Below are 15,857 nucleotides of genomic sequence, written 5' to 3'. Positions count from 1 at the left end.
CACATGGGACGAAGACCAAGTCAACACTGCCACGTCAGCGCCACGTCAGCAAAACCGCCCTCCAAAACCATCGAGGGAGTCAATTTGTACCGGTTTTAGTAATTGGGGGAGTCGTTCTAACCGGTTTTCTGGTTGAAAGGTATGAATTAGATTCGTCGTACATTTAAGGGAGTCAATGTGGACTTTTTCCAATGCGAGTGTGAGGTAACCGCGGAAATAAGACGAAACAAATAAAAAGCTCGATCGGAGCCTAGCACGGTAGGCAAGTTACTAATAACGCACTGCAGGAGCAAGTAACAAACGGAAGCAAACCATGGCCAAATACAAAGGGGCTCCCGTTGGAGAAGAAAGGTAGGAGTAGCAGTTATGAGTTTCCCCACATAGTATTCGATATATAAGCTACATTGAGGTAGTAGTGTGCAGTTGGTTTAAAAGTTATATTTGTTATTGTTAAATTCAAATTTTAGGACTCATCTTGACTAGGTATTTAAAAAACGCTATATATTACACATATAATAGGAAAACAAGCTCTAGGATTTATATATCATTAACCAATTATAAGGAGAAGTAGCTTGATGGTATAAATAAAAATATTTATTATCAATAATAATATTTCATCAACTTAAAATGAAAAGAAAACACCTTATTTTGAATTCACAGTTAGACGTGTCTTTTAAAAAAACTAAGTTAACCTTCTTTATACATAATGAAAAAGATTACAAATAATTTCTTATAGGAATGAATTCAGTATTATATAGTTTGAAGTTAAAAAATAGCTTGGAAAAATTACCAAGCAACGCTGATGAAGAAAATTTGTGGAGTAGTACTTTTAAGCGTGGCAAGTGTTATCCGTTTCATATTCATTCCTTATTAGGGGTGTGTTCGGACCCAAGGGTTCCCAACCCTTCTCCATCGTATTTCGCTCGCATGTTTTTCAAATTGCTAAACGGTGTATTTTTCACAAAAAGTTTCCATATGAAAGTTGCTTAAAAAAATCAAATTAATCTATTTTTGAAAAAAAATTAGCAAATACTTAATTAATCACGCGCTAATGGACTGCTCCGTTTTCCATGTTTACTGTTCCGGATGGAAACGTGTTCTAGCGAACACAGCCTAGGTGGTGTTTGGGAAGGAGGGACTAAACGACTAAAGTTTAAAGTTTAGTCCCTTCTTTCCAAACACCACCTTAGTTTTTCAAACACAATTTATAATACACACGAATGCGAGCAAGATGTTCACCACATACGAAATGTTCTTTTCTTCCATTTGTAAACTTTCACTCCTTTATTTTTCACGCGCATGTTTTCTTAACTTGCGAACGTTCACTCCAAACAATGTACTTGTCATATTCTTGCTTGCTCGCAGCATGATCGTATAAAGCTCACAAGGCTTGCCATGTAATCTTGCCCCTTTTTTTTCCCTTGTATATGCAAGGACCCCATCGATCACGTTCACCTCGTCTGTCGTCGTGTTCGACGCCGCCCTCCCTCCCTTCTTCTCCCACGCCGGCCAGCCAAGCCAGCTCTCACCACCCGCAACGATTCCGGCGAGCGCTCGCTCGCGACGACGGCGGCGACAATGTGCGACGAGTGCTGCTGCACCTGCAGCAACAACTGTAGGGACGGGCTCATCGTGTGCGGCATCGTCTTTGGCACCCTCCTCCTCGCCGTGCTCATCTCCGCGTTCGGCTTCGTCCGCCAGCCCACCTTCGTCGTCGACGACGCCTCCCTGACGCGGTTCAACCTGTCGGCGGCGGCGTCGTCGATCGCCTACAACCTCACCCTGACGCTGGTCGTCCACAACCGCAACTGGGCGATGTCCGTCAAGAACACCAAGCCCATGGACGCCGAGTACAAGTTCGACGGCCAGCCGTTCGAGCGGATCCAGCTCGCCGACAAGGGCGACAAGCTCGGCCCCGGCAAGACGGTGGTGCACCGGCTGTCGTCCGGCAGCGAGGGCGCGATCGTCCCGGCGCTGGGCAACGCCGGCGCCCAGGAGTACAGGAAGGAGAGCGCCAAGGGGACGTTCGAGGTGGAGGTGGCGATCGCCGGCGAGGTGAGGTACACGGCGAGGCTCACCAAGTGCAAGATCGAGGCGACGTGCCCGCTCAAGCTGCAGCTCGCGCCGCCGGGCACCACCTCCGTGGCGTTCCAGAAGGTCAAGTGCAAGCTCACCAAGCCTGAGAAGAACTGCTAGGCGACGGAGATCATCGATCATCAGCCAACGATGGCGGCGGCGGCGGATTCTTTCTCTTCGTTCTTGCGATGATATTGGTTGGGGTGTGCATTGATTTGCAATTCCTTTGTTTAATTTGTGTTTGAATTTTTTTAAAATTGACATTTGTTTAAAGAAAATGTCTTTCCCACTTGTGTATTTTGTTTATTATTTCTGATTGATTCTTTGGTGGTCATTATGATGACAAACATGTTCCATCATAAATAAATATTATTGGATGCTTGAGAAAGAGGTTGGAGATAAAATTTAGTGGATGCTACTCAAAAATAAAAATACCTATGATTCACAAAGTAAGGCCCTATTTGGATATTTTCAGCTCGTTAGTAGCTAGTTTATTTCCTGGGCCAACTGACCGTAGCTCAACTTGTTGAATTCCTTGTGGTGAAACCAAACTACTTGGGTTTAAGTTCTAGACTTAACACGGATACTTGTATTTACGGCTAATTATTCTATTAGTGGTAGGCGAAGTACCCGTTGATAACGAGATACATGTGGTGATTCCGTCCAATATTAAAATATGTTAATCTAGTATTCCAGAGGTGCTCATAAGACTAGGATGTGCGCGTGCTTTTGTACTATGTTTCCAAAAGATATAGTTTTTTTTTCATCATGCAACTACACCTTCTCAGAATCTGGATAAAAAACTAGATTGTTTAAGAGAGCTTTTAATTCTAGGAGAAGCTGCAGCTCCCAAAAATTAAGGCATAGTTTGTGTTTGATGGCAAGCGAGAAGATATGTCTCTGTTTCATGCGCAAAGTGATAGTAGCTAGTTTCTGACTGTTAGTTTTTTTTTAGCAGAGTGATCGTAACTCAACTGGTTAGATTCTTTGCGGTGAAACCAAACTACTCTGGTTCAAGTTATAGACTTAACATAGGTGCTTGTATTTATGGTAAATTATTTTATTCACGGTAGACGAAGTACCCATCGATAGCGAGATGTACGTAGTGATTTCGTCAATCTTAAAATATGTTGGGTGAGTGTGCGGGTGTGCTTACGATATGTTTCTAAAAGATATAGTTTTATTTTTTGTATTATGTAACTACACTTTCTTAGAATCTGGATGAAAAACCATATTGTTTAGGAGAGCTTTTAATTCTAAGAGAAGTTGGACCGCTAAAAACTAAGGTATTGTTCATGTTTGATGGTAAGGGAGAAGATTTGTCTCCTTTTCATGCATACGTTTCCTGAACCGCTACGTGGTGTATTTTTTGAAAAATAAAAAATTCATACATCCTAGAATATAAGAAGTTTTAGAGTTGAACAAGATAATTAAGAAAGTTGCTAGAAGTGAATGGTGGAGAGTTGTGATTGGATGAGTAGCTGAGGTAAATGGGAAAAGTGAATGGTGGAGAGTTGTGATTAGTTGGGAAGAGAATGTTGGTAGAGAAGTTGCTATATTTTGGGACAAATCCTGAGGGCTAAAGTTGCTATATTTTATGATGGAGTGAGTATATAGAAAAGTTACTTTAAAAATTATATTAATCCTTTTAAAGTTTAAAATAATTAATAAAACAATATTAGCTCATCTCGTTTTACGTATCTTCTCAATTTTCTCATTTCCTTTCCTCTCAAACACACATAAGACTTTGCTAGTTCCGAGCACGGGAGAAAACTCACTCGATTTCCGCGGCCATGCTTTTCAAACTCCTAAATGGTGAGTTTTTTTTAGAAAAAATTCTATATAAAATTTGCTTTAAAAATTATAATCCCATTTCAAGTATGAAATAATTAATATTCAATTAATTATACGCTAATGGCTACCTAGTTTTGCGTATTTTCTCAATCTTCTATTTTCCTCTCCTCTTATACACATCTCAACTTACGTAGGAAGTTAAACCGAATCATTTGTTTATAGAATTATGTACAATTTATGAGTTCCATGTGGTTTTAATTTGTCATAGTTCTTTTCTTTGAGACAAGTTCTCCTTGGCACTATGAGGCACGTTTTGTCGTTTACTTGTAAACATGGAGAGGAATTGTGCTGAGAATAAAGCGTCGAAAATGTTTGTGACAGGCAAAGAAAAAAGAAAGGCTTAAGGGCCCGGCCATGTGTAGGGAACAAACAACCTGTACATGCACATGACAGTATGCATGACATGCTGTGCTAGGCTTTTCACTTTCTCCTTTGAAGCAAGTAACCAACTTTGGGACAATTGCTTATTTGACCCTGTTTTGAACCGTAACTACTAATTTGACCCTATTTTTTGAAGTTTACTTATTTCACCCTCCTTTTTGAAAACAAAGCTCCCGTCTGACCCCCTTTCCACTACTCCATTAGGGTTGGATTAAAAAAAAAGAAGAAAATGTTACTAATATTCCTAATGCCCAAAATACCCTCAGAAACCCTATCCATCCATTGTGCGACTCTCTCTCTCTCGTGCGACACTCTCTCTCGTGTGACTCATGCGGCGGCGACGGCGCTCTGAGTGCGCGCGGTGGCGCTCTGAGTGCGCGCGGCGGAGCTCTGAGGGGGCGTCGGGGGGAGCGGTGCTCTAAGGGGGCATCGGCGTCTCAGCAAGGGGACGGCGGCGGCGCTCTGAGGGAGCGTCGGCAGCGTGATGCGGAGCCCTGCCGGCGTCCGCTCATGGAGGTAGAAGGCGTCGGCGGCGGTGGGGCCCCTCTCTCTTGCCTCTCCGTCGCTGCCCCAAGCCCGATCCACCGACCGCACCACGCGTCATCGCTGGATCCGCCGCCCGTGCCCCGAGCCGCCTTCGGATCTGTCGCCCGCATCCCAAATATAAAATGATTCAAATTTGTCAAATTTGTAACAAATCTATCAAACTTGAGCCAAAATTATTACAAATATTGAAATATGTCAAAATATTCTAATATATACAAGGTATGACATAATAGGGTCAAACAAGCAAGATATAACATGGTCAAATAAGCAAGGGCAAAATGGATTATTTACCCCCCCCCCCCCTAATTAACACTGTTAACTCACCCAAACGAAATAGGGTCAGACCAGTGCTTCGTTTTTGAAAAGGAGGGTCAAATAAGCAAAATTCAAAAAGTAGGGTCAAATTGGTAGTTACAGTTCAAAACAGGGTCAAATAAGCAATTGCCCCGCCGTACATAGATGGAAATGAGGATTATAGCTTTGTTTAGTTCGTTGAGACCCATGTGACATCCTGACCTAACTAGGATGTGGCATGTGTGCCATGAGAGCTATGTGCAAATGTTTAGTATCACCTTACTAGTTTAGCTAGAATAATAATGAGAACAAAAGTGTAAGTGGGGTTATGTGTAACTGGGCAACCTGTTGAATGGACTAGGCTGCGTGGTTCTAGAGAACGGACAGTTACAACCCCGCTATTTTATTAATCGCCAATATAAACCACTAGCCCATTGTTATACTTATTATACTTATAGGCTAAAATTTGATAGATTTGTTACAAGTTTGGTCTTGTTATACTTATTATTCAAACCTTACAAATTTTATCATTCATCACATGGAGAAATAAGATTCATTTGCATCTGCTTAGTGGAGGAATATCTGCCTCTCTGCATTTTAGAGTGGGCATAGTTGATGACTTAAAGTTCAAGGATTTGCACAGCAAGGCGATGTTCCATACGATATTGACTGAACATCCGACAGCATCCTAGCTAACTGAAACTAATCCATTCAAGGGTACAGTACAAATATGGCTCTGCAATTGTGCAAAAAGATTGAGCCTTTTGGGGCAGAGACATCCATCATCACAACAAAAGAATCATCAAGCAACTTTTCAATTGAATTAGTGGCCGTGACCTAAAACCAACATATTACATGTTACAGCTCTCTACAATCTTACCAGAGAAACACTGGTAGCAAGTGTACAATACAGTGTGATTTGGTACCTCCCTATTAGATGGCATTTGTAGAGTATGGTGCTGCCTGATCAGCCGTTGTTCTTTGGCTTCTGTACTAGAATCAGTGAACAACCTGCCAAGAGGTTATCTACCAATACCATCAATCATCAATGCTTTCCTGCCCGTCCACCTCACTAACTTCAGTATGAGAAACTGTTGTGGTGTGGACAGTGTTGTTGCTACCACGGCAATGCAGGAGCTGCCGCTGAAGGCTCTCAATAAGCTCGTTAAGTTGTTGAATATTTTTCTCCTGAGATAATATTATCTGTAGATAGAAAAATAGCATGTAAATCTTCAATGAGAAAACTATGCAAAGAATCATGGCCTTGTAAACCAATATAGAGCAAGATAGAAGAACGTATTCAAACAACAGACACCAGTATAGTCAAATCTTGCATCTTTATGATTTCCAGGTTAGCTATAAAATTACTGTCCTTCATTGCTCCACCTCTTTTACAATCAAACAGATATAATAGATCAACATCTTATGTTCATGATTTAAAGTCTAGCATTTCGATTAATCTTTCTTAGACATGTCCCAGCATTTTAAATACCAATACTCCAAAGTCACTAGTGATAATCATTTGCTATAAGTAACCGAGTCCAGCAACTTCTCCTTACAAGGTTGTTCGAAGGAATGGACTCCCCATGACATGGCCTAAACTATGAAGGGCATTCACAGGCACTGATCTTCACTTGCCAAATGGAAAGAGAAGACATGCTAGAAAATAAGTGAATAATAGTCAGCAAATTAAATGCTCACAGTAGCAGAAGAGTCACAATAGATCTCAGAATTGTAGTAATTATACCTAAATATATTCAATTTACAAATCATAATCAAGATTCGAGATATCAATTGATCGAGCCAAAATGCTTAATCTAATGCCAACTTTCTTTAAAATATACTTTCGCTAACCGAGACCAAAATTATTCCGATATTTTATATGCTTGTCACAAGGATTCCACGAATCATTATACTGGCAATACATGGATACCAGGACTTAAATTTCCTTCACAAATGTAAGACAAGCTCCAAATTCACATAAACATATGTGTACTGGTCAAAGTTATATGTGGGATCAGTAGAATTCATGCACATCTCAATCCTTTCTTGAAAGTGAATGACATTCGTGGTACATCACAAACAGGAACAGACAAATATTCGTAGAAGGATTTACACCTATATCAGACTAGCATGCTTAAGAATTTACAGAAATGATGGATGTAGGAAGTTGTTCGTGTTAGAACCTAGGACATGCATACTTGCAGACAATGTGCACTGGACAAAAAAAAAACAGAGAGAGAACATGTGCATCTGTAGAATTTTTAAATAGGGCCCACATGATCATCTTTGTACACATTTCCTTCCAAGATCACATTTGCCAACCTGTTCTTAGTCCTCATTTATTTTTGGAACCGTGAAGTGGACATACTAGTTTGCACAGACATTCAGTATCTCATTATTTACAGTCAGAAATTCCTCAGGGAACTGGCTAGTATACCCCTAAGGAAACAACACCCTAGCCTGGTTAACAAAAAAAAATGTTTACAAGCAAAGTTGAAGTTGCCCAAAATTTAATTAAAGATACAAGAAACTGGCGATTAGTAGTATATCACATTGGAATAGAAGAAATTGGATGTACTTTGCAGCACAACTCAACCTCAAAAGCCAGATCTTATAATTGGAGGACACAAGGTTCCCTGATGCTTCCAATAGAAGAAAGCTTTCTTTTTCATGAAAAGGTCGTGATAGTTGGTGCGTCCTGTCATCACCAGTAGTATCTTTCTAGCCTGGAGAACATCCCTTAATTATGGTCACACGATCCTAACCTCTTCAACAGTTGATTGCCGAAGAAAACAGGCGCAATATCGAATTCTAATGTTGATCCCCCATTTAAATTTAAAGCAGTATCTGAATTGATTTCAGATCGTAGAGTAATAAAGCTAACTGAATTCAATTAAAGGAGAAAAATATACAGTACCAAATGTGACGGATGATTTGGGGGGCAGGTTTGGTTTTGCTTCTAGCTGTATCCAAAGAAGTGAGAGATCGCGACTAGAAAGAACCCGAACAAGAAGGAGGAGAAGGATGGATTGCTCGCTCTCACCTTCTCCTTGACGGCGTCCTCCTTGGCGAGGCCCTGGTGCCTGCGGCGCGCGTCGGCGGGGTCGGCGGCGGCGTCCCCGATCTGCTGCTTCCACTCGAACTGCGACGTGATGACGAGCACCAGCAGGAGGAAGACGAGCACCACCGGCCTCGTGTTCATCCCCGCGCCACCCCGTCGAATCCAAGAAGAAGAAGAGGGGAGGCGCGCGCCGCGCGGCTTAATTACCAAGAATGTCCCCCCCACCCTCCACGGATCTCCGCCGCGGTTAGGGCCGGGCGTCGCGGGGCGGATGAGGTCCCCGCCGCCGGCGAGAGGGAAGGCGGAGAGGTTGGGGTTGGGGGAGGAGGAGGAGCGTGGAGGTGGACAGCTGCTTTGCAGTTGGGGGAAGAGGGAGAGGAGGGGGAGGGGAGTAAAGTGCGAGAGGAGGAAGACGACGACTTTGGTTGGTTGCCAAAGGAAACTCGCGGCGCCACACAAAACCGCGTCGAGTCGAGACTTTTGTGCAGCTTTCTAGAATGTAGAGTGCACGTCAGAGCGGCTCTCCATTGGCTATTTTTTCTCAAACTTTGGCCGTGTTTAGTTCCAAAATAATTTTTTAAACTTTCAAATTTTTAATCACATTAAAACTTTTCTATATACACAAATTTCTAACTTTTCCGTCATATCGTTCTATTTTCAACCAAATTTTCAATTTTGCTGTGGACTAAATGCAGCCTTTGAACGCAACCGTACAGGTTTGAGAGGATGGTGTTAGGGTTTTCACAGTGCGAATACGTGGCTCGTGGATTCATTGCGACATGTCGGAATCGGGCCTCCACGTTGTCGTGAGTTGGTTCCCCATTTGGTCGCTCGCGAGTTACTCACTGTGTTGTAGGCTAAACGACAGGAGCATGGCTCTGCGCCAGCGTCACAGTCTTGGTTATTGGTTATTGTATGCTATACTACAGAATCCGGGCCCACTTGATACTATTTGAAAGGCAACTCGCACTGTGGGAGCTGTGGCTCAAATCATCCCTAAATTTATTTGGCACATGAAGTTTCAGTAGTGTGTGATCTGCATTGCTAATGGCCTTAGAGTAACCTATAAGGTCATAACCAACGCTCCACGCTGGAGCGTAGTTTCAACCCTCCCAAGACGAATATTTCCGTCAGCTTGGCCAAGACCGCACCCCGATAGAACGTCGCGACCCCGACAGAGAGCCACGTAGTTTCGTTAGCTTTTTGACGAGGAACGAACGAGGAGCCGCGTTGGGGATATGCCTCGCCCTAAAGCCATCGCCCCACGCCGTTGATGCTCCTGCGCTGGGGAAGAAGATGGTGAGGGGGCAGATTGGAGAGAAGAGCCTACCCGAGAAGCTCCACCTGTAATTAGGGCTGGATGAAAAGCTCGTAACTCGTTAGCGACTCGTGGTTGGCTCGATTCGGCTCATTGAATTTTTGTAACGAGATGAACTCATGTTTCAGCTCGAGCTTGCTCGTGGGCTGCTCGTGACCCAAACGAGCCGCAACATTTACAGCTGAACTCGCATGCTCAGGCCCAAGAACACAACATAGCAGATTCCGTTGCTAGGTTAATGGCCCAACAAAGCCCATTTAGCACCAAGCCATCGACTTTATCTCCTCCCTCCATCACCCCAACCTTATTCCCTCCCCATCTGACGCGAAGTTTCTCTCGTAGAATCGGCGCCTCCACCGCACGGTCGAAGCCCAACGGCCACCACCATGCGCGCCGGGAGCTCCTGCAGCAAGACCGCCTGTCGCCCATAGCGACGGCTCCACCCGACCGCACGGGCGCACGATGGCCAGGACCTCCTTCATGCTACCACCGGTTGCCGTGCGGCCGCACCACTCGGACGAGCACGGCTGGGAAAGCATGACGAGCCGCCGCTCCGAGATGGCAGCCTCGAGGAAGAAGCTCCTCACCAGCACCATGTCCCACAGTCCCATAGAAGGATTCATCAATCCATTGTCGATTAATCCGCGGGACCACGACAACAAACGACTCCCCTCCTCCACCCCGGTGACTCCCCCTTCTCCTCTTTCTCTGGCTCGCGAGCTAAACAAGCTGGCTCGAGCTAGCAAACGATTTGAACTGAGCTAGGTGATTAGCTTGTTAACATAACGAGCCAAGCCGAGCTAGCTCGTTATCCTAATGAGCTATAGTGAGCTGAGCTACGCTTGCTCGGTATCCAGCCCTACCTGCGACGGACGACCCGATCTGCCACCTCGAGTGCTGTCGCGTGGATCCGTCGCCGCCACATCAATGCCTTCCGCCATCGTGTCGATCCCCACCTCCGACGCGGCAATCCCCACCGCCATCGCATCCCCACTTCCAGCGCATCGATCCCCACCTCCGATGCATCGATCCACTACTGGGAAGGGAGAGGCGATGGGGGAGGCGGCGCCGCCAGGGATGAGGAAGGGGAAGGGGAGAGGTAGAAGAAAAGAGAAAGGGTGAGCCTTTATATACGTTTGTGATTTCTAGGGAGCATACTGCAAATATTGGACTTATATGCGAATAAAAATAACCGAAGGGTTTAAATATAAAATGTGACCGACTGATTGTATAAATAGGATAGAAGAATGGTTTGCACAGTGTAAGGGATATCCTTAGCTGGGTCTGTGATCACTTTTGCTTATATGGATGGTGGGAGTGCTCCCTGCGTTGGCCATGGCTTAAAAGCCCCCGGTGATTTGGGAGAGCAAGCATGAGGAAAATACGTGGTTGATCTAGTGATGAACCTAAGTCACGGGTACTCTATGCTATGGCTTAGGACCTGCTCATAAAAGTTCATGGGCTGCTATAAATTTTCATCATGTATGAACCTGGCTCTTATCAAAACATGAATCATTACGATGTCTCCACTCTCCACCAGTCAGCAGTGACGACAAGCAACTTGCTAAATGAGGTAGGAGTTCTCCTTAATTAACTCTGTCTGCAGGTCAGCGTTTACCTGCAGAGGACGTGAGCATCAGCAGCCGAGCCACTCGGAATTCGCCTCCTCCCGCGCCGCCGCCGGCCGACGGTACGGTCTTCGGCGCCACCAACCATGCCTGCCTCACTTTTCTCCGTCATCGATCTGTCTTGCCTTAAATGGACGCCGCCGCCGCGCCGAGCTGGTGCAGGAAGGATCGCACATGGCGACGGCGCACGTGCTGGTGTTCCCGGCCCCAGCGCAGGGCCACCTCAACTGCTTCCTCCACTTCGCCACGGCCCTCCTCCGCGCCGGCCTCCACGTCACCTTCCTCCACACCCACCACAACCTCCGCCGCCTCGGCGCCGCCGCCGCCACCGCCGCTGCCATCTCGCCGCGGCTCCGCTTCCTGTCCGTGCCCGACGGCCTCCCCGACGACGACCCGCGCCGCGTCGACGGCCTCCCGGAGCTCATGGAGGGCCTGCGGACCACCGGCAGCGCCGCGTACCGCGCCCTGCTCGCCTCGCTGGTGGTGCGCGCCGCGGCGTACGGACGTGCGTCGTCGCCGACGGCATACTGCCGTTCGCCGTCGACATCGCCGAGGAGCTCGGCATGCCGGCGATCGCATTCCGGACGGTGAGCGCGAGCGCCGTCCTGGCGTACCTGTCCGTGCCCAGCCTCATCGAGCTCGGCGAGCTCCCGTTCCCCGGACGCGGCGGGGACGACGGCCTCGACGAGCGCGTGCGTCCCAGGAATGGAGAGCTTCCTGCGGCGGCGAGACCTCCCCATCCAGTGCCGCCACCTCGCCGCGACGACGACCCACGGCGACCCCCTACTGACATCCGTGGTCGCCGCCACCGCGCACAGCCGCAACGCGAGGGCGCTCCTCAACACGGCCATCTCCCTGGAGCACCCAGCTCTGACCCACCTCGCGCGGCACATGCGCGACGTGTTCGCCATTGGGCCGCTCCACGCCATGTCCCCGGCGCCGGCGGCTGCCACGAGCCTATGGCGCCACGACGACGGGTGCATGGCGTGGCTAGACAGCCAACCCAACCAGTCCGTGGTGTACGTCAGCCTGGGGAGCCTCACGGTCATCTCCCACGAGCAGTTCACCGAGCTCCTCTCCGGGCTCCTCGCCGCCGGCTACCCTTTCCTCTGGGTGCTCCGCCCTGACTGTGAAGTTTCTGGGAGGAAACTCACGTACTCTCGCTGTACGGAGCGTTCGTGTTGATAATAGATCGGAAAAGCCCCGATCGTGGCTTATACACACGTACTCTCGCTGTACGGAGCGTTCGTGTTGATAATAGATCGGAAAAGCCCCGATCGTGGCTTATACAGGAGCGATGCTAGTTGGTTTCAATCTCCTAAACATCAGGAAGGATAATATCACATGCATGCAACAAACCTTATCTAGCTAACTAGAGATATACATCCACATGCACCGGCTGTCACATGTCACGGATAGGATGATCCTTTGGATCAGCTCAACAAACCGCTTAACACCCTCTCTCAATCATAACCTCGTGAGGTTAAGATTGGCCTTGAAATTTTCCAGAAGACGAACTGACAATGGTTTCGTGAACCCATCTGCAACTTGATCATTAGTAGAGACAAAATTAATTTCTAATAATTTTTGACTCACCCGTTCTCTGACGAAGTGATAATCAACCTCTATGTGTTTTGTTCTGGCATGAAACACTGGATTTGCTGATAAGTATTTGGATCCAAGATTATCACACCAGATTTTAGCTGCCTGTGGACTCTTGATCCCCAGTTCTGCTAGCAAGGTCTGAACCCACATTATTTCTGCTGTGGCATTAGCTATAGTCTTGTATTCAGACTCTGTGCTAGACCTTGAAACTGTAGCTTGCTTTCAAGCATTCCATGACACTACATTTGAACCTATAAACACAACAAAACCTCCAGTAGGCTTTCTATCATCTACACTGCCAGCCCAATCTGCATCTGAGAATCCACTCACAAGTGTGGATCCAGATCTATGTATACCTAGCCCCATACTAGTACACTATTTTACATACCTTAGTATTCTTTTGACTGCTGTCCAATATACTGTAGTAGTAGCATGAAGAAACTGACACACCTTATTAACAGAGAAATCTATATCTGGTCTAGTGAGAGTTAAGTACTATATAGCACCAACTATACTTCTATATTGTGTTGCATCATTGGACCCTAATAGAGACCCCTCATGTAAAGACAACTTCTCACTAACAGATAGAGGAGTAGCAGCAGGCTTACAATCCAACATCCCTACCTTCTTTAACAAATCAGTAGCATACTTATCTTGCGTAAGAACAATACCATTGTGTACCTTACTTACCTCAATGCCAAGAAAGTAGTTTAACTCTCCAAGATCCTTCAAAGCAAACTCTGCCTTAAGGTCCTGTAATAGAGATGTTGTTGCCCTATCTAAAGAACTGGCTACAATTATATTATCTACATATACTAAAATAAATATAGCAACATCTCCTTTATGTAGAAAGAATAATGATGTGTCACCCTTCGAAGCACTAAACCCAAGATCAACCAGTTTCTTACTTAATCTAGCAAAACAAGCTCTTGGGGCTTGTTTCAAGCCATATAAAGACTTATCTAACTTGCATATATAATGTGGTTTAGTGACATCTTCAAAACCTGGTGGCTGTTCCATATAAACTTCCTCTTCTAGATGACCATGAAGAAAAGCATTCTGAACATCTAACTGTCTCAGACTCTATCCTCTAGAAACAGCTATAGACAGAATTATTCTAATTGTAGCAGCTTTTACTACTGAACTGAATATCTTCATAATCTATTCCATATCTTTGTTTAAAACCTTTTGCTACTAGGCGGGCTTTATACCTGTCTAGAGAACCATCAGCCTTTCTCTTGATTTTATAGACCCACTTACACCCTATGACATTCTTCCCTCTCTGAGGTGGAACTAGGTGCCATGTGTTATTTCTAATTAAAGCATCATATTCAGATTCCATAGCAGTTTTCTAATTTTTATCTTTAAGTGCCTCTATATTATTGCTAGGTTCTCCAGAACTGGTAAAACAAGAATACTTAATTGTACCATCAGTATATACCTTCTCCTTTCGAATGCCACTCTGCAACCTTGTTCTGGGTCGGACCTGAGGCTCTTGTTCTTGCTGCTGTTCTTGCTCCTGCTGCGGCACATCTGTACTTGCATCTGTACCTGCAGTCCCTGACAGCTCGGTTGAGGAATCAATGGATGGTGATGGCGACGGAGACAGATGCTGCCCCCTCTGTTCCTCCTAACGAGTTGTCCCGGGAAGCACCACACGGTCGCCTGCTGCTGGTCTGGAGTGCCGCGTGTCTGCAGGAGAGTGGCGCGCTGGAGAATTTCAATCTCCTAAACATCAGAAAGGATAATATCACATGCATGCAACAAACCTTGTCTAGCTAACTAGAGATATACATCCACATGCACCGGCTGTCACATGTCACGGATAGGATGATCCTTTGGATCAGCTCAACAAACCGCTTAACACTGACATGGCCGGGAACAACCACGACTACGCGTTGCTCCGACAAGCCCTCCTCGACGTGGCCGGAGCCGGAGCGTGCGTGGTGCCATGGGCGCCGCAGCGCGACGTGCTGCGGCACAGGGCGGTGGGGTGCTTCCTGACGCACAGTGGGTGGAACTCGACGGCGGAGGGCGTCGCGGAGGGCGTGCCGATGGTGTGCTGGCCCTTCTTCGCGGACCAGCAGATCAACAGCCGCCTCGTCGGGGCCGTGTGGGGGAACAGGGTGGACATGAAGGACGCGTGCGAGAGGGGTGTGGTGGAGAGGTCGGTCAAGGAGGCGATGGAGTCCGGCGAGATCAGGAGGTCCGCTCGTCGCCTGGCGGAGCAGGTGAAGCGGGACACCGGTGACGGCGGTTCGTCGGCGTTGGAGTTTGAGCGGCTCGTCGGCTTCATCAGGGAGCTCAGCAAGGTAGACGATGAGCCACTGGTGGAGAAATGCTCTTTACTCCCGGTTTAGAATCCTTTGTAGTCCCGGTTTTCCAACCGGGACTATGAATGCGGGACTAAAGATCGCTATCTTTAGTCCCGGTTCAAATAATCGGGACTAAAGATCGATCTTTAGTCCCGGTTGGTAACACCAACAGGGAGTAAAGAGGGGAAATCTTTAGTCCTGGTTGGTGTTACCAATCGGGACTAAAGAGGGCAAGCAACAATTTCTCGAGATTCTTTTTTTTTGTTTTGTTGTTGATTTGCTTAATGGCTAGGGTTAATCCATGTATTTTCTCCCAAATCGAATGGGATGCACATCCCCAAATCAACATCCCAAATATTAAGTTACTTATACACACAAATCAAATACATCACAAATCCTACACACAGATCAAATACATCACAAATCCTAAAAAACTACACACAAATTAAATACATCACAAATTATACAAATTATATATCTCAGATCCATGCGATGCAATGAATCACAAAATCTAAAAAATTATACATCCAGTGAAACAAAAATTATTAAAAAAAACAAACAAATGAGCCGGCGCCCGGTCGCCGCCTGCCCGCGCGCAGCCGCGGCGGCCGCCGCCCGCCTCCACGCCTGCGGCCGCGCCGCGCCACCGCCCTCCTCCCCGCGCGCAGCCACGCCGCCGCCAGCCTCCTGCCCGCCGCCGCCTCCCCCTTCACGGCCGCACTGCCGCCGCCCGCCGCCGGCCGGTTGATGGAAGACGGAGTAGAGGGGAGGAAGAG

At 46.6% G+C, this 15,857-nt stretch overlaps 2 protein-coding genes and 1 pseudogene across 2 annotated transcripts; 2 read left to right on the top strand and 1 right to left on the bottom strand.

Annotated features, from left to right (window-relative positions):
- The first annotated feature begins 1,426 nt into the window (after positions 1-1,426).
- LOC127780471 (NDR1/HIN1-like protein 10) lies at positions 1,427-2,445 on the top strand. Its single transcript, XM_052307385.1, has one exon. The coding sequence runs from the start codon at positions 1,579-1,581 to the stop codon at positions 2,194-2,196; it is 618 nt and encodes a 205-aa protein (XP_052163345.1). The 5' UTR covers positions 1,427-1,578; the 3' UTR covers positions 2,197-2,445.
- Positions 2,446-5,953: 3,508 nt separating this feature from the next.
- Positions 5,954-8,676, bottom strand: LOC127778355 (uncharacterized). Its single transcript, XM_052304938.1, has 2 exons — positions 8,198-8,676; positions 5,954-6,354 (listed from the first exon to the last, which is right to left on the bottom strand). Exons 1-2 carry the CDS (start codon positions 8,354-8,356, stop codon positions 6,190-6,192), a joined length of 324 nt encoding a protein of 107 aa, XP_052160898.1. The 5' UTR covers positions 8,357-8,676; the 3' UTR covers positions 5,954-6,189.
- A 2,627-nt stretch (positions 8,677-11,303) lies between these two features.
- Positions 11,304-15,422, top strand: LOC127780090 (myricetin 3-O-rhamnoside 1,2-glucosyltransferase UGT709G2-like; annotated as a pseudogene).
- The last annotated feature ends 435 nt before the right edge of the window (positions 15,423-15,857 follow it).

Source organism: Oryza glaberrima, chromosome 7 (genome assembly GCF_000147395.1).
Source record: "Oryza glaberrima chromosome 7, OglaRS2, whole genome shotgun sequence".
NCBI classification, from domain to species: Eukaryota; Viridiplantae; Streptophyta; class Magnoliopsida; order Poales; family Poaceae; genus Oryza; species Oryza glaberrima.
The sequence above is the reverse complement of the archived record's forward strand: the minus strand, read 5'-3'. Positions and strand labels throughout refer to the sequence as shown.